General features: G+C 47.8%; 1 protein-coding gene across 5 annotated transcripts in view; it reads right to left on the reverse strand.

The window, feature by feature from the left end:
- ELMO3 (engulfment and cell motility 3) overlaps positions 1 to 23,883 on the reverse strand; it is a 285,235-nt gene that overhangs the window by 80,563 nt on the left and 180,789 nt on the right. For 4 of the 5 annotated variants that reach the window (XM_073564248.1, XM_073564250.1, XM_073564247.1 and 1 more), the window contains 4 exons: positions 4,286 to 4,437; positions 4,080 to 4,158; positions 3,768 to 4,010; positions 1,541 to 1,669 (listed from right to left, as the gene is read on the reverse strand). In XM_073564248.1, coding sequence (XP_073420349.1) covers positions 1,541 to 1,669; positions 3,768 to 4,010; positions 4,080 to 4,158; positions 4,286 to 4,437 — 603 coding nt within the window. The remainder of the gene's footprint in view (positions 1 to 1,540; positions 1,670 to 3,767; positions 4,011 to 4,079; positions 4,159 to 4,285; positions 4,438 to 23,883) is intronic. The other variant, XM_073564249.1, reaches the window with a different exon arrangement.

Consider the following 23,883-nt stretch of genomic DNA (forward strand, 5'->3'; position numbering starts at 1 on the left):
CACTTGTGGACACTGGACACTTTTGGATTGTGTGAGGCCCAATGAATATCTGAGCGCTATGTGACAGGCTCGATGGCACAGCTGTGACAAAAGTGACTAGAGGATAAGGGAGATTGGATTGCTTTTAAAAAAGCAGTTTGCAGAGCAGTGGGTAAACAGCAATGCCAGCCTGTCAGGAAGCCTTAAAAGGCAGCCCAACAACCAACACCACTGATACACCACAATATAGCCTCCCCTTGCACTGCACACACAGTGACTGGTGTGTTGTGCAGGCCAAATCGCTAGCAGCAGAAGCAGTTTTTTTTTCTTCTCAGCAGGACAAAAAAAAAAAATTGGGATTGCTTTTAAAAAAGCAGTTTGCGGAGCAGTGGGTAAACAGCAATGCAGGAATGTCAGGAAGCCTTAGAAGACAGCCCAACAACCAACACCACTGATACACCACTATATAGCCTCCCATTGCACTGCACACACAGTGACTGGTGTGTTGTACAGGCCAAATCGCTAGCAGCAGAAGCAGTTTTTTTTTCTTCTCAGCAGGACAAAAAAAAAAAATTGGGATTGCTTTTAAAAAAGCAGTTTGCGGAGCAGTGGGTAAACAGCAATGCAGGAATGTCAGGAAGCCTTAGAAGGCAGCCCAACAACCAACACCACTGATACACCACTATATAGCCTCCCCTTGCACTGCACAGTGACTAGTGTGCTGTACAGGCAAAATCGCTAGCAGCAGAAGCAGTTTTTGGTGTCTTCTTCCCTGCCTAACGCTCTCCCTACAAAATCAGCAGCAGCAGCAGCTCTCCCTATTCTGAGATCAGCATGAGTAACATGGCGGTCAGCGTGCACGCCCTTTTATACCCCCTGTGACGCCCCCCAAAGCAAGCCAATCACTTGCATGCCCTTCTGAAAGATGGTGGTGACCCGTGCCTATGTCATCACGTTGCCCACAGTGTCCGTGGATCCTGATTGGCTGAAAAAGAGCACAAAACAAACTTTTGAAACGCGACTTTGGCGCGTAAGTCGCCGACCTCGTGGCCGACCTCATCCTAGGGTCGGGTTTCGTTTCATGAAACCCGACTTTGCCAAAAGTCGGCGACTTTTGAATTTTTTCGACCCGTTTCGCTCAACTCTAGTGAAGACACATTCATCTAAGGTCATGTTCACATGGTCAGTATTTGGTCAGTATTTAAACTCAGTATTTCTAATATAAAACCAGGAGTGGAACAATCAGAGTTAAACTATAATAGACGCATGTCACCACTTCTGTATTTATCACCCACTCCTGGTTTTGGCTTACAAATACTGAGGTGAAATACTGAAAATATACTGAACGTGTGAATATGGCCTAAGATCATCTCTTGGGTGATGTTTTCCCTCCCCGGAGAAAAAGGAATGACAAGCATCTGTACCGACATTATGTCAAGGTTAAGCTGCAATCTTAAAGGCAGAACATTCTGGAAAGCCTCAAATACAACATGAGAATTAAGTAATGACTGCAGTTCAGCAAAGCACACAGTTCTCAGGGTTCTGCACAGAAATAACTCACTGTAAATCCTAGCTTGCGGAATTCCTTGGCACAGAGGGAGCGACGTCGCTCTGATGTCATATGGCCGCCTTCTTCAACTTCATTTGGAAAAGCCACCATTCGTAGATTTTGGAGTTGCTGTCGCTGTTCCTAAAAGTGTGGAGATGAAATGCTCTCTATGATATCAAGAGGTTCTTATAAATCTGTGCACCTAGTCTGCATAAAAGGGTCTTTCATTGCAGGAGCTCAGTGTTAACTTGTAGTCACAGATGCCCGATGCATAATACCAATCTTAGAATATTTTGAAAGAGTTCATCTCAATGGTACGTGTCCTCCAGACTTCTCTGTCCTCCAGGCTCCTCTATCCTCCCTCATCCTTGTCCTCCAGGCTCCTCTATCCTCCCTCATCCTTGTCCTCCAGGCTCCTTTATCCTCCCTCATCCTTGTCCTCCAGGCTCCTTTATCCTCCCTCATCCTTGTCCTCCAGGCTCCTCTATCCACCCTCATCCTTGTCCTCCAGGCTCCTCTATCCTCCCTAATCCTTGTCCTCCAGGCTCCTCTATCCTCCATCATCCTTGTCCTCCAGGATCCTCTATCCTCCCTCATCCTTGTCCTCCAGGCTCCTCTATCCTCCCTCATTCGTGTCCTCCAGGCTCCTCTATCCTCCCTCATCCCTGTCCTCCAAGCTCTTCTATCCTCCCTCATCCCTGTCCTCCAGGCTCCTCTATCCTCCCCCATCCTTGTCCTCCAGGCTCCTCTGTCCTCTCTAATCCTCATCCTCCTGGCCTCTCTGTACTCCCTTCTCCTTATCCTTCAGGCTCCACTATCCTCCCTCCTCCAGGCTTCTCTGTCCTCCATCCTCATCCTTCTCCAGGTTTCTCTACCCTCCTTCCTCCTCCAGGTTTCTCTGTCCTCCTTTCTCCTCCAGGCTTCTGCGTCCTCTCTCCTCCTTGTCCTCCAAGCTTCTCTGTCCTCCCTCCTCCTTGTCCTCAAGGCTCCTCTATCCTCCCTCATCCTTGTCCTCCAGGCTCCTCTATCCACCCTCATCCTTGTCCTCCAGGCTCCTCTATCCTCCCTCATCCGTGTCCTCAAGCTCCTCTATCCTGCCTCATCCTCGTGCTCCAGGATCCTCTGTCCTCCCTAATCCTCGTCCTCCTGGCTTCTCTGTCCTCTCTCCTCCTTATCCTTCCGGCTCCACTAAACTCCCTCCTCCAGGCTTCTCTGTCCTCCCTCCTCATCCTTCAGGCTCCAATATCCTCCCTCATCATTGTCCTCTAGGCTCCTCTATCCTCCCTCATCCTTGTCCTCCAAGCTTCTCTGTCATCCCTCCTCATTCTTCAGGTTCCTCTACCTCCCTCATCCTTGTCCTCCAGGCTCCTCTATCCTCCCTCATCCTTGTCCTCCAGGCTCCTCTACCTCCCTCATCCTTGTCCTCCAGGCTCCTCTATCCTCCCTCATCCTTGTCCTCCAGGCTCCTCTATCCTCCCTCATCTTTGTCCTCCAGGCTCCTCTATCCTCCCTCATCCTTGTCCTCCAGGCTCCTCTATCCTCCCTCATCCTTGTCCTCCAGGCTCCTCTATCCTCCCTCATCCTTGTCCTCCAGGCTCCTCTATCCTCCCTCATCCCTGTCCTCCAGACTCCTCTATCCTCCCAGCTTCTCTGTCCTCCGTCCTCCTTATCCTTCAGGCTCCACTATCCTCCCTCCTCCAGGCTTCTGTGTCCTCCCTCCTCATCCTTCTCCAGGCTTCTCTGCCCTCCTTCCTCCTCGTCCTCCAGGCTTCTGTGTGCTCTCTCCTCCTAGTCCGCCAAGCTTCTCTGTCCTCCCTCCTCCTCGTCCTCCAGGCTTCTCTGTCCTCCTTGTTCTCCAGGCTTCTCTGTAATTCCTCCTCCTTGGAGGATGGCCTGTATGTGGACACAATCAATACTACTCCATGGCTGCCTCGAAGGATGATAATATAGAGACCCTTGGACAGAGGGCACGTTCCTGGAGATCTCTACACTCATGTATGAACATTTGGAGGTTTATTTGACTACTATTAGTGACTTATACTTTTTTATCATTATATGCAATCAATTTAAGCTACTTAGGATTTTTTTTTTTGTACTACGACTTTCCTAAATAGATGTAGACTACCGTACTTTCTGAACCTGGGATTGACACCGACTTGCTCCTATCCCACAAGGGTGCCTAATGGGTGAAATTTGGTTTTAGAAGCTGATACTTAGAAAAATGTGAGCATTGTCTTACAGCATCATTGGGATCCATGGCAATTCTCATCCGCCCGTCCAGTAGGCCGAGGCTAAGGCACTGCAGCACATACAGGTAGTGACGCATCTCATCCCCAAGTTGTGGCCAGCCATGGATAATGCTCTGGAACACAAAACACATACATCTGGGCCTGTATCCAACACATGACCCCCGTCCATGTCTATCGCTCACCTTATGGATAAACTGCCTCATGTTCTTCTTCCACAGATATTCCAGCATTTCCTGATAAAGGAGTTCAGCAGTTTACAGCAAACGAAGAGAACAAGACCATACACCCAACCAGTGTCTTACCGCTCTGTCTCGCCCACCGACTGTCTGTAGTAAGGCCACAAGGAGTGCCATCACCTTAATCTGTGTCTCCTGATCAGGCCTACAAGAGAGCAGAAAACCCCGAGTCTAATGGCCTGTCTGCAGCCCAGAGAGGATTCTGCATCATGTGATAGAAACACAACTCTGATACAAACTTGTGAAAACCTCATAAATATCAGAAAACATACAGCTGCAGAAGCATGAGCAGTCTATCCAGAGGAACCTCCTGTCTGACCATGGCTCCCAGTGTGGTGTTACTCTGAACCACACTCTCCAGGATGATCAGAGCCAACCTGGTGATCTCCAGAAGCATCAGATTCAGGTTCACAAAGGTCACAACCTGACAAAAAGAAAGGAAGACCTGTAGATGAGACGCCAACATGTCACTGGGATTAGATGAGACGCCGACACGTCACTGGGATTAGATGAGACTCCGACATGTCACTGGGATTAGGGGAGAGAAGCCGACATGTCACTGGGATTAGAGGAGACTCCGACACGTCACTGGGATTAGATGAGACGCCGACACGTCACTGGGATTAGATGAGACGTCGACACGTCACTGGGATTAGATGAGATGCCGACACGTCACTGGGATTAGAGGAGACGCCGACACGTCACTGGGATAAGAGGAGACGCCGACACGTCACTGGGATTAGAGGAGACGCCGACACGTCACTGGGATTAGAGGAGACTCCGACACGTCACTGGGATTAGATGAGACGCCGACACGTCACTGGGATTAGATGAGACGCCGACACGTCACTGGGATTAGATGAGACGCCGACACGTCACTGGGATTAGATGAGACGCCGACACGTCACTGGGATTAGAGGCGACGCCGACACGTCACTGGGATTAGAGGCGACGCCGACACGTCACTGGGATTAGAGGAAACTCCGACATGTCACTGGTATTAGAGGAGACACCGACATGTCACTGGGATTAGAGGAGACGCCGACATGTCACTGGGATTAGATGAGACTCAGACATGTCACTGGGATTAGAGGAGACGCCGACATGTCACTTGGATTAGATGAGACGCTGACACGTCACTGGGATTAGATGAGACACCAACACGTCACTGGGATTAGAGGAGGCACCAATATGTCACTGGGATTAGAGGAAACGCCGACATGTCACTGGGATTAGAGGAGACACCAACATGTCACTAGAGATTAGAGGAGACGCCGACATGTCACTGGGATTAGAGGAGACACCAACATGTCACTGGGATTAGAGGAGACCCCAACATGTCATTGGGATTAGAGGAGACACCGACATGTCACTGGGATTAGAGGAGACACTGACATGTCACTGGGATTAGAGGAGACACCGACATGTCACTGGGATTAGAGGAGACACCGACACGTCACTGGGATTAGAGGAGACACCAACATGTCACTGGGATTAGAGGAGACACTGACATGTCCCTGGGATTAGAGGAGATACCGACATGTCACTGGGATTAGAGGAGACATCCAACATGTCACTGGGATTAGAGACACCAACATGTCACTAGAGATTAGAGGAGACGCCGACATGTCACTGGGATTAGAGGAGACACCAACATGTCACTGGGATTAGAGGAGACAGTGACATGTCACTGGGATTAGAGGAGACACCAACATGTCACTGGGATTAGAGGAGACGCCGACATGTCACTAGAGATTAGAGGAGACGTATATATTTTGAATGTATTTCTGTAATTCCTGATCTGGTTTTATATACAAGGTCATTCAAAAAGTATGATGCAAAATGATAGCTGAGAGAACATAACACATGTATACATTTTAGAAGACTCATTATCAGAACATTTGCAGTCTATAGGTAAAATTCAGACAGCGATTTCCACTAGTGACAGGGCAGATGTCCGGGGGTCATCCAGGTGTTTGCAGGTGCGTACCAGCATATCCTCAGATTTGGACACAGTTTCAGGTCATTCTAATCCTGGGGGGGGGTCAGTCCTTGAGGTTGTCCCACATCAAAAAGTTGAAGGATGTTAGACCTGGCAATTGCCGAGGCTGGTGCAACATTGGGGAATCTACCCGACATAACACATTGTTGACACAGTACAGTCCATATCTGAGGATATGCTGGTATGCAGCTGGACATAAACCACCGGTGTCAGAATGGCCCAGAAGAGCACCAGAGGATCCTCCGGTGGGCCCCCCTTGCTTCTGATATTTACATTGGAGTTTGCAGTACTTGCTTAATAAAAACTCTGCCACCTCAGCACTTCTGTCTTCCCTGCTATAAAGGCAGATAGTGGGGGGGGGGGTTGTCTGTAGGCTGCAGTTACATTGAATGGAGTCTTTTTTCCAGCACTCAGCTGTACAGTAGGTTTCTTGTGTGTAAAGTGTGTATATTTATTGGGTGTATTTGTTTTTTGTGTATATACAGTGGGTACGGAATGTATTCAGACCCCTTTAAGTTCTTCACTCAGTTTCATTGCAGCCATTTGGTAAATTCAAAAAAGTCATTTTTCCTCCTTAATGTACACTCTGCACCCCATCTTGACTGAGAAAAACAAATATAGAATTTTTTTCAAATTTATTAAAAATGAAAAACTGAAATATTCCATGGTCATAAGTATTCAGCCCCTTTGCTCAGACACCCATATGTAAGTCACATGCTGTCCATTTCCTTGTGATCCTCCTTGAGATAGTTCTACTCCTTCATTGGAGTCCTGCTGTGTGTAATTAAACTGATAGGACTTGATTTGTAAAGGCGCACACCCGTCTATATAAGAGCTCACAGCTCACAGTGCATATCAGACCAAATGAGAATCATGAGGCCAAAGGAACTGGCCAAGGAGCTCAGAGACAGAATTGTGGCAAGGCACAGATCTGGCCACGGTTACAAAAGAATTTCTGCAGTACTCAAGATTCCTTAGAGCACAGTGGCCTCCATAATCCTTACATGGAAGAAGGTTGGGACCACCAGAAGTCTTCCTAGACCTGGCCGTCCGTCCAGACAAACTGAGCAATCATGGGAGAAGAGCCTTGGTGACAGAGGTAAAGAAGAACCACAAGATCACTGTGGCTGAGATGTCCCACAGATGCAGTAGGGAGATGGGAGAAAGATCCACAAAGTCGACTATCACTGCAGCCCTCCACCAGTCAGGCCTTTATGGCACAGTGGCCCGACAGATGTCTCTCCTCAGTGCAATCAAGCAAAAAAGGAAGCACACTGTAGTGCCATAACATGCAAATATGAAAAATGAATTGCATTACTGCATTAGAAATATGAAAAATTGATAAAGTTTAGCGGATAAAATGGCCAAGTTATGTGTACCTGGAAGTCACGTTAAGGCATCTGAATGGAGACTTCAGTCTTAGTGAGGATTGGCATAGACAGGGACCTGGAAAATGAGAAATGCCTTACCGTGGCTTCCAGGTACACATAACTTGGCCATTTTATGCGCTAAACTATCAATTTTTCATATTTCTAATGCAGTAATGCAATTCATTTTTCATATTTGCATGTTTTGGCGCTACAGTGTGCTTCCTTTTTTGCTTGAAGGTATATGAGTTGGTGACTAGGTTAAGCACCTGTTCACACAATGTTTATGCTTGGATGTGACGGTCAGTTTTTGAAATTTCTCCTCAGTGCAAGACATATGAAAGCCCGCATAGAGTTTGCTAAAAAACACATGAAGGACTGACACTGGCACGTAACTACCGCGGTCGCAGCTGGGCCTGGAGTGCTTAGGGGCCCGCTCCCGAGTTTGCACTTGGAAGGTGAGCTGTGTAGTGGGCGTGTCAGAAGAGTAGCAGCCTCTGGGAGCTGCAGCCGCTCATTGGCTGTGCAGCTCCGTGCTTTAATAGGCTGACAGGCTGCAATTGGCCTGACGCTGATTGGTTCATTAGGGCAGCGAAGTCGCGCATTTAGGAGCATGCTCAGGCCCTGAGACAGACTAGAAGGTGGAAGGCGCGCATTCAGGAGCGCGCGATGGCTGTGCACAGGACCTCTGATGAGGTCACAGGAGGGGAGGACTCAGGGGTCACATGATCAGGGCCTCAGTGTGTGCAAGACTCTGCTGTGCTAGTTGTCATGGTGCTGGATGAGGGTAAGTTTATGTGAGGGGTCAGGAGGGGTTTACAAGGTGGATGTAGCAGAGCCGTGTGTGTACAAGGTGTACGGAGCAGAGCCATGTGTGTACGAGGTGTATGGAGCGCAGCCGTGTGTGTGCGAGGTATGCGGAGCAGTGTGTGTACGAGGTGTACAGCGCGGAGCCGTGTGTGTACGAAGTGTACGGAGCGGAGCCGTGTGTGTACGAGGTGTAACGGAGCAGAGCCGTGTGTGTACGAGGTGTACGGAGCAGAGCTGTGTGTGTACGTGGTTTGCGGAGCCACGTGTACGAGGTGTACGAAGTGGAGATGTGCGTGTACGAGGTGTGTGGAGCCACGTGTGTACGAGGCGTACGGAGCGGAGCCGCGCGTGTACAAGGTGTACGGAGCGGAGATGTGCGTGTACTAGGTGTGCGGAGCCACGTGTGTACAAGGTGTACGGAGCGGAGATGTGCGTGTACTAGGTGTGCGGAGCCACGTGTGTACAAGGTGTACGGAGCGGAGATATGCGTGTACGAGGTGTGCGGAGCGGAGATGTGCGTGTACGAGGTGTACGGAGCCACGCCGCGCGTGTACAAGGTGTACGGAGCGGAGATGTGCGTGTACTAGGTGTGCGGAGCCACGTGTGTACAAGGTGTACGGAGCGGAGATGTGCGTGTACTAGGTGTGCGGAGCCACGTGTGTACAAGGTGTACGGAGCGGAGATATGCGTGTACGAGGTGTGCGGAGCGGAGATGTGCGTGTACGAGGTGTACGGAGCCGCGCCGCGCGTGTACGAGGTGTATGGAGCGGAGCCGCTCGTGTACAAGGAGTACGGAGTGGAGATGTGCGTGTATTTTGGCATGGGGGGGCCCATTTGAAAGTTCGCACAGGGGCCCATAACTTTGTCCAGGAAGGATGGGAAATTTTTAAAAATGAGATTCTCAAAGTATAATCGTTAACAATTCCGAAAAGAGGGAAGAATAAGAAGGATTTAAGGAAACCAGGATGGATGAACACAGAACTTAAACACATCAAATGGAAAGAGGGAGGCCTATCTAAAGAAGAATCTCCAATCCGTCCTGAATGCTGCAGCTAGGATCATATTCCTCACCAATCGTTATTCCGATGCCTCCACCTTGTGCCAGTCATTACACTGGCTCCCCATCCACTTCAGAATTCAGTATAAACGTATTAGGCTAGTTTCACACTAGCGTTTTTGAGCACAGCGACGGCGTGCGCACGGCCGTCACTAAGCCCCGCCCCCTGCCGCGCCTCCGCCGGTAGCTCCGCCCTGCATCCCCTATCTTTATCACTGGGGGCGCAGGCCGTGCGCAGTATGCGTTTGGCGGCGCATGCGTCCTTTTGACGGTGCGCCGACCTGCACCAAACGCAACCTGCTGCAGTTTGGTTGCGCCGGCGCACCGTCAAAAAGGCGCATGCGCCGCCATACGCATACTGCGCACGGCCTGCGCCCCCAGTGATAAAGATAGGGGACGCAGGGCGCATACAGCGTCATGCGCCGGTAGGCGGAGCTACCGACGGAGGCGCGGCAGGGGCGGGGCTTAGCAGCGGCCGTGCGCAGGCCGTCGCTGCGCTCAAAAACGCTAGTGTGAAACTAGCCTTACCCTCACCTACAAAGCACTCCATGGCTCAGCACCACCCTACATCTCCTCCCTCGTCTCAGCCTACCCGTGCCCCCCGTTCTGCTAATGACCCGAAGTTAACATCCTCAATAATCAGAACCTCCCACTCCCGTCTCCAAGACTTTACACGTGCTGCGCCAATTCTTTGGAATGCACTACCCAGGTTAATACGATTAATCCCCAATCCCCACAGTTTTAAGCATGCCCTAAAAATGCATTTGTTCAGACTGGCCTATAGCCTCAACACATTAACCTAAATATCCCTGTGTGACCCATTAAAATTTTTTTACCATAACCAGGTTCCTCGCATCATGTTCTCACATGCTTTTTGCATTTAATAGCCCTCTGTGTCTTTACTGTTACATATTTAGACTTAACTGGTTCATGCAGCAACAGGAACACCCTATTCTTACACTAGGGAAGGTCCAAAAAATAAAAACAATAAAAGCAATTTTTACCATCCACCTTTCGTGTCTCCCTTTTTCCTTATAGATTGTAAGCTTGTGAGCAGGGCCCTCGTTCCTCTTGGTATCTGTTATGATCTATGTGATTATTGTTATGCTGTAATGTCTATCATCTGTACAAGTCCCCTCTGAAATGTAAAGTGCTGCGGAATATGTCGGCGCTATAGAAATAAAATTATTATTTTTATTATTATAATGCTGTCTGCAGAACCTGAAGGGCACGAATCAGATTATCTAAAGCTGACCATGAATCAAGGCTTGCAAGAGACGTCAAAAGCAATAAAAAATAATTTGGGGGATATGTCAAAAGTAAAAGTCAAAGATGCTATAGGATTTTTACAAGATGAAAATGATGAAATGGTAAGAAAGTATGTTGAGAAGGCCGAACTTTTAAATTCCTATTTTGCATCTGTTTTCTCTCAAAGGAAATGTAAAATCAACTGTTCTTCACTGTCCTATTAAGGGAATAATAATAATAATACATTTTTGTTCTATAGCGCCGACATATTCCGTAGCATTTTACATTTCAGAGGGGACTTGTACAGACGATAGACATTACAGCATAACAATAATCACTGTAAGGTAGCGCTGTCATTCAAGGTTGGGGACACTCACTTGGCAGCCAAATAATCCGATCCGGCACGGGTTTTCCATAAAACAAGACAGTCCATGCGGTTTATTCATGCATCAAAACCATCAAAGCAATAGAAAACAGCATAGCGTCCATGACAGAGCTTCCCTCTATTAAGCCTGTGGTCACACAGGTTGTGCAATGTTCCATACGCAGGCTCTCTTAGCCTCACAGTTATATCCCCTTCTCTGGGTTTACCTCATGGCTGCTTCACCACGCTGCAGATGTCCATTCCCTCCAGGGAACTATCAGGCACGTGCAGCTATTAAACACAGCGTTCACTTGCTGTCAGGAAGACAGCCCCATCTCTCTCAGACAGGACCTTCCAAAACGGACCAACCGGGTCCCTGCATTCACTCCATGTGACCTACCCAGGCCACCTTATATGGTCTGTAGCCACGCCCACCGGGTCACATGGCTATGACCTCATCACAGGTCCTTCAACCACTCATACACACTTTACAATAGCGCTCTTAAACACACCCCCTGGTTGGGTTTGTAGGTAACTGGTGCCGCCCGTCTCACCAGCTACCTGGAGACTTCTCCCTGACACATTGGAACGAAACATCAGCTCTGCTGATCAGCACATAAGCAAGCCTCCATCCCAAGGCCACCCATCTTGAGATACATAACGATCCTTTAGCACCCTGCTCTTGTTACCACTCTGGACAAGGCTATCCCTTCGTCCTGGGACACCCACACAGAGCCCCCTAGTGGTCACTACACCACATCACATAGATCATAACAGATACCAAGAGGAATGAGGGCCCTGCTCGCAAGCTTACAATCTATGAGGAAAAAGGAAGACACGAAAGGTGGATGGTAACAATTGCCCTGATTGTATGGACCAGCCATAATGTTAAGTGTGTAACAGTACAGACACAGAGGGCTGATGGATGCCTAAAGCATGTGGGAACATGATGCGGGGAACCTGGCTATGGTAAAACTTTTGGCTGTGCCACACAGGGATAAGTTAGGTTAATGTGTTGAGGCGGTAGGCCAATCTGAATAAATGCGTTTTCAGGGCACGCTTAAAATTGTGGGGATTGAGGACTAATCGTATTGAGCTGGGAAGTGCATTCCAAAGAATTGGCGCAGCACATGTAAAGTCTTGGAGACGGGAGTGGGAGGTTCTGATTATTGAGGATGCTAACCTCAGGTCATCAGCAGAACGGAGGACACGGGTAGGGTGGTAGACTGAAACTAGGGAAGAGATGTAGGGTGTTGCTGAGCCATGGAGGGTTTTGTGGGTGAGGGTAGTAAGTTTGTACTGGATTCTGGAGTGGATGGGTAGCCAGTGTAAGGACTGGTGTTGTGAATTCGCTTTCTGGCCTACCTCTGGTTACTAGTGAAGGTAGTAGAGCTGGTTATTGTCATGATCCTAGTGCAGGTTTTGACCTGCACGTCAGGGGTTAATGTCTTGAGCTCAGTGCAGGCTTTGACCTGCACACCTGGGGTTAATTATTGTGGCCTCTCTTTGGTTCAGGCAGAGCTTTTTATTGCCCTGAGATACTCCATTCCCTGCCAGTTATACTTTTGCCTTTGGCCGAGTGTTGTGACTACTGTGTGCCTGCTCGTTTTCTTATAGCTTGCTTATATGGTTCTGATCTGGTTCAGTTCCCCGTTGTGAGTTTGCCTGTTGATACTGTACTGTATATCTGCTTCTCCAGTTTCTGACTTCTTGGCTACGTCTTGACTATCCGTTCTGTCTTGCCCTTTGGTAATTATCGTGCTATCTCGTGCTTTGACCCCGGCCTGATCTGGTTTATTTCCCTGTCTATGCCTATTAGTAACTTTGCTCCGTAGTTACCATTCTAGGAGTTTTCCTGCAGCTCCTAACTCTCGGGAGTTTAGGCCACGCCCCCAGCAGTCATATGCTTCAGGTCCCGTGGGTCTGAAGCACGCATCTTCTCTGCTGCTGCCCGCTCCACAGGTATCTCTGAGCACAGGTTGTCTTACTCAGGACACGTGCACTGGCTCAGTGACCAAGTGCAGTGCGGTGTTCCTGACATTATAACTGACCGTGAACTTTTTTTTTTCTCTCCTCACTTTTGCAGCATGGACCCAATGCATGCCTTGTGTGAGCAGGTGTAATGCTTGACTCAGTCGCTGCAGAAGCTAAGTTTGGAACACCAAGCTCTGGCCCAGTCCCAACGGCAGGTTGCGGACTCGGTTCAGGGGGTGCTTTCCGCAGGCTTTCAGCAGGTGAGGAATAGAGATGTCATTTTAGTCCCACCCGAATCCCCGGTTAAGTTACCAGATACGTTTGCTGGTGCCAAAAATGAATTTAGAGCGTTTAAAGAGGGCTGTAAGCTCTTTTTCTCCTTGAGACCCTGCTCCTCTGGGGATGAGAAACAGAGGGTGGGGGTAGTTATGTCCCTCCTTAGGGGGTCCCCACAAGCCTGGGCACTTTCTCTTTCCTCTTCTGGCCCAGAGAGAATGACTGTGGATATGTTTTTTGAGGCCTTAGGGCTTATTTACGATGAGCCAGATAGAGTGCGTTTGGCTAAGGACAAGGTGATGAGTGTCTGTCAGGGGAAGCACTCGGCCGAGTGGCTGTGTTCTGAATTTAGGCGTGGGGCAGCTGAGGTTTCTTGGAGTGATGCCGCCCTTCGGGGGCTGTTCCGTAGAGGCCTGTGTGAACGTCTGAAGGATGCCCTGGCACTCCATCCTCCACCTGACTCCCTGGAGGATGCCATGACCCAAGCGGTTCGCATGGATCGCAGACTGCGGGCAAGAGGTGTTATGCAACTTGAAACACCATTATTCTCCAGTGGAGATGAGACCTGGACTCCTCCGGTGGCTATGGAGCTGAGCGCTGTCACCTGTGATGAGAAGGAAAGACGACACTGCCGGGAGAAGCAGTTGTGCTTCTATTGTGGGGAATCTGGACATTGGAAGGACTGCCCCTCCTGTCCGTCAACCTCCAAGGTGGCGGGAAACGACTAGGTCTGGGTAGTAGTCGAGGAGGCTACCCAGACCATCAGGTACCTTTTTCCTCACTTGCAAAAATTGTGCTTCGGGTGGAACTGGAACTTGGTGATGGTCCTGTTCAGACTACCGCCTTTGTTGACTGTGGCTCTGCTGTTAACCTGATTGATGCCCAGATTATGACTCTTAATAAGATAGGGACAGTCAGGCTTCAGGATCCTGTTAAACTTGTAGCAATTAACTCGTCCTCTCTTACCCGGGACGGTATCTGTTTCAGGTCTGAACTTATTTCTCTGAAAGTGGGTCCCACTCATGTGGAAAAATTAACTTGTCTTGTGTTAGATAACTTGCCTGCAGGACTGGTACTGGGGATGCCTTGGCTACAACGCCATAATCCTACCATTGATTGGGTGATGGGGGAGATCACTCAATGGGGATGTAAAGATAAGTGTTGTAACCTGGGGCCTTTTGTTAACTCTGTTAAAACCGTATCTGTGTCATCTGTCGGTCTGGAAAGTATTCCGGAGTACCTGAAGGATTTCGAAGACGTATTTTCCTAAAGTGAGGCTGAGGCACTGCCACCACAGAGACCCTACGATTGTGCCATTGATTTAGTACCCGGAGCCAAGTTACCTAAGGCTCGATTGTTCAATTTGTCCGGACTTGAGCGCCAAGCCATGAAGGAGTACATAGCTGAGAGTCTCCGCAAAGGGCATATCAGGCCTTCTCTGTCACCCCTGGCAGCAGGATTCTTCTTTGTGAAGAAGAAAGATGGTGGTTTGCGGCCGTGCCTCGTCTTTCAGGAACTTAACAAGATAACGGTTAGGAACACTTATCCACTTCCCCTCATCCCAGACCTATGTAACCAGTTATCTGGTGCCCAATGGTTCTCCAAATTAGATATCCGGGGGGCCTACAACCTGATAAATGTTCGGGAAGGGGACAAGTGGAAAACCTGGTTATGCCCTTTGGGTTAACTAATGCCCCCCCTATTTTCCAGAACTTTATCAATGTTGTGTTTTCTGACCTGATAGGCCGTTTTGTTGTCATTTATTTGGATGACATTTTGGTGTATTCCCCGGACAGTCAGTCTCACAACATCTACAGACAGTTCTTCAGAGACTCAGGGAGAACCACCTGTTTGCTAAATTGGAAAAATGTTCATTTTTCGTACAGGAACTGTCTTTTTTAGGGCTCATTGTATCTTGTGAGGGGTTTCGTATGGACCCTAAGAAGGTGCTGGCGATCGCAGACTGGGTTCAGCCTCATGATCTCAAGGGGCTCCAGCGCTTCTTGGGATTTGCAAACTATTACCGGAGATTCATTAAAGGTTTCTCTCAAGTGGTTAAACCACTCACAGATCTTACCAAGAAGGGGGCTGATGTAAAAAATTGGTCAGAACTCGCTAACTACTTCTCAGCTCTTAAGAAATGTTTCATGTCCGCCCCGATGTTGGTCCAGCCAGACCCATCCAAACCAATTTATTGTGGAGGTGGATGCTTCTGAAGTAGGGGTGGGGGCAGTGTTGTCCCGAGGTCCGGCCACCTTTACTAATCTGAAACCCTGTGCCTTCTTCTCCAAGAAGTTCTCATCCGCCGAGAGAAATTATGATGTAGGCAATAGAGAACTTCTTGTGGTCAAACTGGCATTCGAAGAATGGAGGCACTTTTTGGAAGGGGCGGCTCACCCTATCACTGTTATCACGGATCACAAAAATTTGGCATACCTTGAATCTGCTAAGAGGCTTACTCCTAGATAAGCCCATTGGTCACTTTTTTTTCACGCTTTCAATTCTCCATTACTTTTCGACCAGGGTCCAAAAATGTTAAAGCGGATGCCCTGTCCAGAAGTTTTGACACGGTGTCTCCCCCCGAGCCGACGTCCTCCATTCTTCCCCCAGGGGTGGTAGTGGCTGGGGTCTCATCAGAGTTGGAACAAGAAATTTTGAGGGCTCAGTTCTTAGCTCCGACGACCAGGCCAGGGGATAAATTGTTTGTTCCGGATTTATTGCGGCCTAGACTTCTGCAGGAGTTTCATGAGTCTAGGCTGAGTGCTCATCCCGGTATCACGGCCACTAGAGAGGCAGTAGCCAAGATTTTTTGGTGGCCTTCACTAGGGTCCGATGTCAAGAAATTCATTGCTGCTTGTGGAGTTTGTGCCCGTTCCAAAAGCTCGCATAACCGGCCGGCTGGGGAACTCATACCTTTACCGGTTCCTGATAGGCCATGGACTCATCTCTCCATGGATTTTATTACCGGTCTTCCACCTTCCAGGGGCAATACCGTGATCTGGGTGGTGGTGGATAGGTTTTCAAAACAGGCCCATTTCATTCCCTTGGCAGCACTACCCTCAGCAGAAACACTGTCAAGGTTGTTCGTGCAGCATGTGGTCCGATTGCATGGGGTACCCCTGAATGTGGTGTCTGACAGAGGTGTGCAGTTTGTGGCCAAATTTTGGAGGGCATTCTGTATGAAATTGGGCATCTCACTCTACTTCTCGTCGGCATATCACCCGGAGAGTAATGGTCAGATGGAACGCACCAATCAATCCCTGGAACAAATTCTCAGGTGTCTGACCTCCGCCAGACAGGAGGATTGGTGTCATGCGTTACCGTTGGCGGAATTCGCTTTTAACAACCGGGTGAGTCAGTCCACCAACATGTCCCCATTCCTAATCCATTATGGGTTTAATCCTCATTTTGGGGAGTTTTCACGGGTGGATTCCGGTTGTCCAGGGGCAGAGGGGTCCGTCCAACGGTTAAAAAACCACTGGGCTGAAGTGCAGCGTAATATGTCTCGGGCCCAGGGGAGGTACAAATATTTTGCTGACAAAAAGAGGGCCCCGGGACACATGTTTCAGGTGGGGGAGAAGGTTTGGTTTCCACACGTAACATCAACTTGAAGGTACAGTCAGCTAAATTGGGACCAAAGTTCATTGGTCCGTACGAGATTGTGGAGATAGTCAACCCGGTGGCATATAGGTTGCGTCTCCCCACCTCCTTAAAGATATCCAATGTGTTCCATAAATCTCTGTTGAAACCCGTGGGGTCTGTCAAGGAGGACTCCGAGTCTGTTGTTCCTCCAGTGTTGGTGGAGGGTCACTTGGAGTATGAGGTTGGCCATATTGTGGACTCTCGGCGGGTGCGCCGCTCTTTGCAGTACCTGGTCCACTGGAAGGGATATGGACCGGAGGATCGCTCGTGGGTCCCTGCTCACTCTGTTCATGCAGATCGCCTGGTTCGGGCTTTCCATGCCATGTCCAGAGGCCCCCCGTTGAGAGGGGGTACTGTCATGATCCCAGTGCAGGTTTTGGCCTGCACGTTAGGGGTTAATGTCTTGAGCTCAGTGGAGGCTTTGACCTGCACACCTGGGGTTAATTATTGTGGCCTCTCTTTGGTTCAGGCAGAGCTTTTTATTGCACCGAGATACTCCAATCCCTGTCAGTTAAACTTTTGCCTTTGGCCGAGTGTTGTGACCCCTGCGTGCCTGTTCGTTGTCTTATAGCTTGCTTATATGGTTCTGATCCGGTTCTGTCCCCAGTTGTGAGTTTGCCTGTTGATTCTGTACTGTATATCTGCTTCTCTGGTTTCTGACTTCTTGGCTACGTCTTGACTATCCGTTCTGTCTTGCCCTTTGGTAATTGTCGTGCTATCTCGTGCTTTGACCCCGGCCTGATCTGGTTTATTTCCCTGTCTATGCCTATTAGTAACTTTGTTCCGTAGTTACCATTCTAGGAGTTTTCCTGCAGCTCCTAACTCGGGAGTTTAGGCCACGCCCCCAGCAGTCACATGCTTCAGGTCCTGTGGGTCTGAAGCACGCATCTTCTCTGCTGCTGCCCGCTCCACAGGTATCTCTGAGCACAGGTTGTCTTAGGACATGCGCACTGGCTCAGTGAGCAAGTGCAGTGTGGTGTTCCTGACAGTTATATTGACAGAGGGGTCATGAGTTCTCTTTCCGGGCTGCCTCTGGTGGTTACAAGAGGTAATGGAGCTGATCTGATTAACAGAGGTCTGCCACCTGATAATGAGGAGGATGACTGGAGATCTGGAGTTTCTGACTGGATTTAAGACAGCCAACTCCCTCTATTCCTGCTGGTGATTTTTTCCTGCCTCCTGAGGTCTTAGTTTCCAGCTCAGTCCCTGCATGCTCAGCTAAGTGTTCTTCTGCTATTGTTCACATTTGATATGGTTTTGTCTATTTCAGTTTTGTGTGGTCGGCCAGCTCCGGCTGGGGCTGTGCTGAATTTCCATCCTTATGTTACTGCTTGTGCCAGTTTGTTTTTGTCCCTTATTAGATTTCGCCTCTTTTTGCTCTGCTTTCAGAATATACCAGAGCAGAGTGCTGATATAGCGGGCGAAGTCTAGTGACTTCAGTATTTTTGTATCAGACGTGTTGGGCATTTTTTGCAGGTTTTTTTGCGTGATTGCAGACAGAGTCTTTCCTGTCCTGTCTAGTTAGTGTGGGCCCCATCATTTGCTCAGTCTATTTTCCTACCTGCGTTTGTGTTTTCATCTTGTGTCACCGACAATATATGTTTGAGGGCTAGCTATTCCTTTGGGGTCTGATCTAGGGCAGTTTAGATTTCCTCTTTCTTGCTTTAGGCTTATTTAGTTCTCCGGCTGTGTCGAGGCGTCTAGGATCATCGTAGGTACGCTCCACGGCAACTGCTAGTTGTGTGGATAGGATCAGGGGTCTGCAATCCGCTTAGTTACCAACCTCTCTGGTTTTCTGTGGCTTAGCTTGGTCTTGCTTTCCTCCTCGGTGACCCAATCATAACAGACTGGCACAAGGTAGAGGCATTGTTTTAACGATTGGCGAGGAATATGACCCTGGCTGCAGCATTCAAGACAGATTGGAGGGGGGAGAGTTTGGTAAGAGGGAGACCGATTAGAAGAGAGTTACAATAGTCGAGACGAGAATGAATAAGAGAAACAGTAATATTTTTGAGGTGCAGAGAACAAGAGCGAGCCAGTGATCGGATGTGGGGGGCAAAGGAAAGCTCGGAGTCAAGTATGACCCCAAGACAGTGGGCATGTTGCTGGGGAGTAATAGTGGAAGCACACACAGAAATGGCAATGTCGGGTATAGGTACATTAGTAGCGGGAGGAAACACAAGGGAGTTCAGTCTTTGACAGGTTCAGTTTTAGATATAGTGAGGACATGATGTTAGACACAACGTTTAGACAATCGCCGGTGTTTTCTAGAAAGGCTGGCGTGATGTCAGGAGAGGAATCGTATAATTGGGTGCCATCAGCATAGAGATGGTACTGGCAACCAAATCTACTGATTGTTTGATCAATAGGGGCAGTGTACAAGGAGAAGAGGAGGGGGCCTAGGACTGATCCTTGAGGAACCCCAACAGTAAGTGGAAGATGAGAGGAGGAGCCAGCAAAAGATACAGTAAGGCTGTGTGCACACGTTGCAATTTTTAAGCGTTTTTGCCGCGAAAACGCGGCAAAACGCTTAAAAAACACATACGGAACGCACTCCATGCATTCCTATGGCATTCCGCACATGCTGTGCTAATGCTGCGATTTTTTCCGCTGCGGAATTGCATCTCGGAAAAAAACGCAGCATGCACATTCCTTTTGCAGAATCGCCGCAATTCTAAAAAGAATTGCGGCGATTCTGCACCCATAGGAATGCATGAGATTGGCTTAATTCCCGCATGTGGCTATGCCCACCATGCACAAAGTGAGCGGCTAATGTGCGGATGGTACCCACGGTGTGGAGGAGAGGAGACTGTCCTCCAGGCCCTGTGTACCATATCCCTGTAAAAAAAAAAAAAAGAATAAAAAATAAAAAAATCGTGTTATATTCACCTTTCGGCGTCCCACGCAGCCTTCCCAGTAATGCCTTGCGAGACCTTTGATGACATCACGGTCTCGCGATAATGTAGCAGTCCCTATTCCTCATGAGACCGCTACAGCATCGCGAGACCGCAACGTCATCAAAGGTCTCGCAAGGCATTACTGGGAACGGGAGCATCGCTGACGCCCGGGAAGGCTGCGCGGGACGCCGGAAGGTGAATATAACCCGATTTTTTATTTTTTTTTATTTTTAATATTCTATCTTTTACTATTGATGCCGCATAAGCAGCCTCAATAGTAAAAAGTTGGTCACTCTTGTCAAACACTATGTTTGACGAGTGTGACCAACCTGTCAATCACATTCCAAGCAATGCTTCAAATCACTTAGAAAGTGCTTGAATTTTGCATGCAAAAATCGCGTGAAAAACACGAAAAAAAAACATGCAAAAATCGCGGAAAGAGACACAAAAAAACGCACGTTTTTCCTGGGAAGAAGTGCGTTTTTTTCTGCATACCTGGGCACATAGCCTTAAAGAGCGGTCAGATAGATAGGAGGAAAACCAGGAGAACAGTGTCCTTGAGGCCAATGGAGCGGAGCATGGTGAGGAGGAGCTGATGATCCACAATGTCGAATGCTGCAGAGAGATCCAAGAGAATTAGCATGGAATAGTGACCATTAGATTTAGCTGTTAGTAAATCATTAGAGACTTTAGTGAGGGCAGTTTCAGTAGAGTGTAAAGAGCGGAAACTGGATTGGAGAGGGTCGAGAAGAGAGTTATCAGAGAGATAGCAGATCAGACGGGAGTGGACCAGGTGTTCCCGGAGTTTAGAAATGAAGGGAAGATTAGAGACAGGTCTATAGTTAGTGGCACAGTTTTGGTCGAGGGATTTTTTTTAAAGTAGTGGATGTATGATGGCATGCTTAAATGAGGAGGGAAAGATAACAGAAGAGAGAGAGGTTAAATATTTTAGTTAGGTGAGTGGTGACAGCAGGGGAAAGGGACTGGAGGAGATATAACGGAAATGGGTCACTGGTGCAAGTGCTTGGGCGAGAAGATGCAAAGAGCCTGCTTACTTCATCTTCTGTGACTGGTTCAAAATCAGAGAGTAAGCTAGATGCAGTGGGGGAGGAAGGAAAAAAATGCATGGTATGAGGTGATTGGGAGATAATTTCCTGTCGGATATGGTCAATTTTTTCTTTGAAGTAATTGGCCAGATCATTAGCTCGAAGCTCTGTGGTTGGGGCCTGCACTCTTGGGTTGGGTAGAGAATGAAAAGTGTCAAAGAGACGTTTAGGGTTATTGGACAGTGAGGTGATGAGGGTGTTGAAATAGGTTTGTTTTGAGAGGTGAAGGGCAGTGTTGTATGTTCGCAGCATAAACTTATAATGGATGAAATCTTCGTGTAGGTTGGATTTTCTCCACAGACGTTCAGCACACCTGGAGCACAGCTGCAGGAAACGTGTTTGCAGGGTGTGCCAGGGTTGTCGCCGTCTGTGTCGTGTTGTTCTATGTATAGGAGGTGCAAATTAATCCAGGGCACATTGAAGTGTTTCATTATAATGCTTCAATGCAGAATCAGGACATGAGAGGGAGGAGATAGGGGCCAATGAAGACTGCAAGTTCCTCATAAGTTTTCGGGTGTTAATGGCCTGTATGTTTCTATAAGTATGGACAGTGGGGGTGACCTGAGCAGCCTGGCAGTTCTTGATAGAGAATGAAAGAAGGTTGTGGTCAGAGAGTGGGAGAGAGGAGTTTGCGAAATAATCCACTGCACAAAGCCGGGAGAAGACCAAGTCGAGGGAGTTTCCGTTTTCATGCGTTGGAGAATTAGTAAGCTGCGAAAGGCCAAACGAGGAGGTTAGAGATAAAAGGTGAGTAGCAGATGGTGAGAGGGGAAGAGCAATGGGGATGTTGAAATCACCCATGATGAGGGTAGGGATGTTACAGGAGAGAAAATGTGGAAGCCAAGTGGCAAAATGATCCAGGAACTGATGGGAGGGGCCGGGAGGACAATATACCACCGCCACTCGCATTGAGAAGGGGGTGTAGAGTCTGACGGCATAGACCTCAAGAGAAAGGAAGACAAGTGAGGGTACTTGGGGATAACCTGAAAGGTACATTTGGATAGAAGCAGACCAACGCCTCCACCTGCTCTTTTGTCTGATCTTGGGGTATGAGAAAAGTGTAATCCCCCATATGAAAGAGCAGCAGCAGCGGTAGTGTCTGACTGCTGGATCCAGTTTTCACTAAGAGCCAGTAGGTTAAGAGAATCAGAAAGGAAGAAGTCATGGATGAAGGAGAGTTTATTACACACTGAGCGAGAATTCCAAAGGGCACAATTAAGAGAGACAGAAGGCATGCAGGGAATATTAATAAGATTAGAGGGGTTTCTGAGTGTAGCAGTTGGGGGCTTTGACTTTCTATAACATGGGGGACCAGGGTTGGGAGCAATGTCTCCTGCGACTAGGAGGAGGATAGAAAGAGTGAGTAGATGGTTAAGTGATTTGTGGGTGCGCCTCTTATGTTGGATGGTGGGACTGACTGGATCTGTGCAATTTAACAATGTGAAAAGAATGTGAGTGCTATACATCGGAGAGGAAAGGAGTGAGGGGCCGAAATGGATGGAGTGTAGAGAGTTGATGCCAGGGCGGTGGATGTATGTGAATGCAGCGGCCAGGATATAAATTACACAAATGCATATTGTATATATTTATTGTAATCCAAATGTACAGGGGATAGATGTATATAAATGTCTTACCTGTCTCCTGTCCTGTCTAACTGCCATGTTATAACTGCCTCATACTTTGATCAAATGTACTTCGATTAAATGTGCAAAAATGCCCCCTGAATGAATGCTCCCCCAAGCTAGGTCTGAATATATAGCAGGCTAGTTCTCAGATCTTGTTTTTTTTTCTCCTTATTACCTATCAATCAAACTAAAACTGAGACAGCAGGACCCAATAAATGTTGTGGTCAGATAAATAAATGTCCAGCATTACATGGATCATAAAGCATTTTGAAAAGTTACTTGACCTCACAACATAAGGGGACAAGCAGAGCAAGCTGAAATAACTAAATACCAGATATATACTTGCTAAGATGAAACACATATGTAGCAGTCAGGATTAACTGCTTGCTGACATTGAATGGAGTGGAGACACACAGGAGTTGATTCAGAGCAGAGATTAAAAAATCTGGTTACCAGATATATACTTGCTAAGATGAAACACATATGCAGCAGTCAGGATTAACTGCTTGCTGACATTGAATGGAGTGGAGACACACAGGACTTGATTCAGAGCAGAGATTGAAAAAGCTGGTTACCAGATATATACTTGCTAAGATGAAACACATATGTAGCAGTCAGGATTAACTGCTTGCTGACATTGAATGGAATGGAGACACACAGTAATAGGAATAGAAGAATCCAGGATATCTATAAACAGAAAGATAGTGAGGGAATACTTAGCTAATATAAATGAATTCAAGTCTCCAGGTCCAGACGAATTGCACCCCTGAGTACTGAAGGAGATAGCAGAAGAAATTTTTGAACCACTCTCCATAATCTTTGAAAATTCTTGAAGATCAGGATAAGTCCCAGAAGACTGGAGAAGAGCAAATCTTGTTCCTATCTTCAAAAAGGGGAAGAAGGTGGACCCAGGGAACTATAGGCTGGTGAGTTTGACTTCTATACCAGGAAAGATCTTTGAACAAATTATTAAACAACATATATGTACGTACCTGGATAAGAATGAAGTGATTAACCAGAGTCAGCATGGGTTTGTAACTAATAAGTCATGTCAGACTAACTTAATTTCCTTCTATGACAGAATCACTGACTGTGTGGATCAGGGAAATGCTGTAGATATAGTATATCTTGACTTCAGAAAAGCATTTGACAAAGTATCTCACACCATTCTTATTGAAAAAATGACTACGTATGGAACGGAAAAGGCAACTGTTAGGTGAATTCATAAGTGGCTTAGTGATCGGACCCAAAGAGTGGTCATAAATGGCTGCACATCCAGTTGGAAGAATGTCTCAAGAGGGGTACCACAGGGCTCTGTCCTGGGCCCTGTATTGTTTAACATCTTTATCAATGATTTAGATGAAGGAATTGAGCATACACTGATTAAATTTGCTGATGACACAAAGTTAGGAGGGATAGCTAATACTAGAGAAGAGAGATAGGATTAAAAAAGATAAACTGGAGGAGTGGGCATCAACTAACAGAATGGTTTTCAACAGAGA

This window comes from Dendrobates tinctorius, unplaced genomic scaffold (genome assembly GCF_039654945.1).
Source record: "Dendrobates tinctorius isolate UK_male_01 unplaced genomic scaffold, ASM3965494v1 ptg000440l, whole genome shotgun sequence".
Taxonomy (NCBI): Eukaryota; Metazoa; Chordata; class Amphibia; order Anura; family Dendrobatidae; genus Dendrobates; species Dendrobates tinctorius.